We start from the raw sequence: 3,145 nt of genomic DNA on the forward strand, positions 1-3,145 counted from the left end.
TTTTAGGTCTTCTTTGATGATGCATGACTTGCAGTGTCAATGGAGAGAGAGATTCTAACCTGGAGAGAGAGACAAACAGAAGCATGTTTTCTTCTTCCTTAAGATCTGACTCAGTTTGATTATTTATTAAAAAAAAAATTAAAGTATCTTTTGAACTTTGATAGTTTTCCCCTTGTTATTTCTATCAATGTGCGGTTCGGACCAGCAATTTCTTCTTATTCTACATAGAAAAGTATTATCCAAGGGAACCAAGGTCAATCAATGGAGCTCGTCGCTAAAAGTATTTATTTTTTAGGCCATTTTTAATTGTTTTTTCTTCAATTTTTTAGAGTTTTTCCATATATTCATATAGAATTCTAGCCTACTTGTTAACTTTTAGGGTGTCAAAATTAAATAACAAAAATAACGCGGACAAGACTCGTTAATTATGCCGTAATCAGCGACTCAACACAATTTGGTGAGAAATTTACAGGAATAAAAACGTAATTTTCAACTTATATGTGCGATGGGAGATTGAATCGACACTAGAAATAATTGAAGATATATTTCTTGATATCTAATAATTTAAATTTTTAGATAAAAAGTCGTGTGATTTCAATCAATAGTCTACTTTTAAAATTATGCTCATTAAGAAACAAATTTCTCTCTCGTTTTTAACAACTTAAATTTATAAATAATTTGGTGAGAAAAGACTAATAATGTCTTTTAACAAATTTTTGATCATTGAGGTTGTAAAATAGTAAAGAAAGATAATTGTTTTGTAAGCAAAATTAATGCTGCTTTTTTCTTTAAAAAAATTCACATGAGACAGCAATATCTCGATAGTACCGAAACAAGGAAGTTAAGTAATATGAAATTGTTTCAAAATTTTCACCTTTTACCAGATTTTTTTTGTTATTTCATGCGAAAACATCATGTTTAAGCTGTAGCAACGAAGCTTCTTGGTTAAAGCTGACATCAAAAGCGTGTTTTGTAATTGGTACTTCCGGTGATTTTCTTGAAATATTCTGCATATCTTTGAAATCTTAAATTAGGCCGTTTCATATCAGAAGTTCACTAATCTAATTTATAAATCCTAATCCGTAAAATGGATTTTATTTGTATTATAAAACCAAAATTAGACGAAAAATCTATAGGTTTACCACTTACCATTTATAGATAAATATGCCATGTACTTCGGCCTATTTGATGTCAAATGTGTGTTGATGCTAATGGTCTCTGAGTTAAAGAGTTCTCTTTGTCTTTCTATATAACTTAATAAACCTTAAACGCTAAGCAAAAATCAATCATTAAGGGTCTTGAGGCTAGCTATTAGGGTACAATCATTTTCGTTCATTTTTGATAAAGTTAAACCTTGTTTTTAATGATAAAATTAAAGATTATTTTTCATCGAAAATTATGGGTAAGATAACCACTTTACTACACGATGCAAATATTTATTCTTGGTCTTTTTGATCATCTCCAAACTTTTACAATGTGAATTGCGATTCAAATTAACCTAGACAATTTAATCCTGAATTGTTAACAGGATAATGTTTTTAAATAATTTGAATTTGTTGTAGACCTAAATGCCCCAAAGATATTGAATATTTCAAGGAAGTTTACAGAGGATAGAGGCTTTTCCTTTCTTAATTTTGGCTTTAGCATTACCCTAGAAACTGCATACCATATTAAATTATTGCTAATCCAAAAAAGTTTATTGATATTAGTATATGATTGAATTTGAGAAAAAAAAATTTGCAAAGACTGAACTAATCCAAATGTCTGTGTGAGAGAGAGAGAGAGAGAGAGAGAAAGACAGAGAGAGAGAGAGAGAGAGGCACAAACCCTAGAATTGAGATGGTAAGACTTTTTGTTCCTCCAAGTATTTCATCCTCACTTTTCTACCTATAAAGCTAGGTCTTCTCTTCTGACATTTTACCTCAACAGAAATCAGAGACTGTTTCATTTGGTTGGAGAATTGGAGAAAAAGAAAACTATCAAACATATAGAGAGAGATATATAAAGATGGGAAGAGCCCCATGCTGTGACAAAGCCAATGTTAAGAAGGGACCATGGTCTCCTGAAGAAGATGCAAAACTCAAGGCATATATTGAGGAGTATGGAACTGGTGGAAATTGGATTGCTCTTCCTCAGAAAATTGGTACTCAATTATGGGCTCCCTAGATCTCTCTGTATGTATTTGTGTGTTGTGTTTCATATTCTGATCATAAATTTGTTGGAAATGATGATAATAGGGCTTAAGAGATGCGGAAAGAGTTGCAGACTCAGATGGCTAAATTACCTGCGACCTAATCTCAAGCATGGTGGATTCAGTGAGGAAGAAGACAATATCATCTGTAGCCTCTATATCAGTATTGGCAGCAGGTCTCTCTCTCCCCTCCATATGCATAAATATTTTAATTTCCATGAGTTTCAGCACAAAATATTTGTCCTTTAGCCGCTGTCTACGACGCTTTTGTTTGAGGAATCACTTGTTCAGCCTAATTACGGATTAGTTACTTATTTTCTCATGAGGGTTTTTACTTATAATCATTGTAACTTTACCTTTCTTTTCAAATGTTCAAGATCAGGAATCAAATTTCTTTTTTACTGTATATTTATTCTTGGTAACTGAATTCCTCATACATGGGCTTATTTTTTTCAAATTTGTTTCATCTTAGGTGGTCTGTAATAGCAGCCCAGCTGCCTGGAAGAACAGACAATGATATTAAAAACTATTGGAACACTAGATTGAAGAAAAAGTTGCTCGGAAGGCGCAAAAATTCTCGCATGAACCGACCATCTGCAATTTCAGGTCAGGATCCAAAAGATGCAAATGGTGGAGAGGAAAACAATTATTTGCAGAATCTCAGCCGTTCTGCTCTGGAAAGACTTCAACTCCACATGCAGCTTCAGAACCCTTTCTCTTTCTACAATAATCCTGCATTTTGGCCCAAATTGAATCCCTTCCAAGACAAAATGATCCAAGGCCTCCAGTTTTTGAATGACAGTAATAATCAAAATTATATAATTCAAGGAACATCCATCAGCCCTCAACAGGCTGCTGTAGAATGCAGTACCATAAGCAATTTGAAGGCGGAAGAGCATCAAAATTCTGAAAATGAGAGAAATTTTCAAAGCTCAAATTTTGTAGGGCAATCTA

At 33.0% G+C, this 3,145-nt stretch overlaps 1 protein-coding gene across 1 annotated transcript; it reads left to right on the forward strand.

Moving 5' to 3' along the window:
- Positions 1-1,786: 1,786 nt before the first annotated feature.
- Positions 1,787-3,144, forward strand: LOC111387301 (transcription factor MYB36; the record flags this gene model as incomplete). The annotated part of the gene is made up of 3 exons (XM_023011851.1): positions 1,787-2,143; positions 2,238-2,367; positions 2,664-3,144. Coding segments are annotated over exons 1-3 (747 nt in total), but the record flags the coding sequence as incomplete, so codon positions are not given.
- Between the last annotated feature and the right edge of the window lies 1 nt (position 3,145).

The sequence above is a fragment of the Olea europaea genome, unplaced genomic scaffold (genome assembly GCF_002742605.1).
Source record: "Olea europaea var. sylvestris unplaced genomic scaffold, O_europaea_v1 scaffold398, whole genome shotgun sequence".
NCBI lineage: Eukaryota > Viridiplantae > Streptophyta > Magnoliopsida > Lamiales > Oleaceae > Olea > Olea europaea.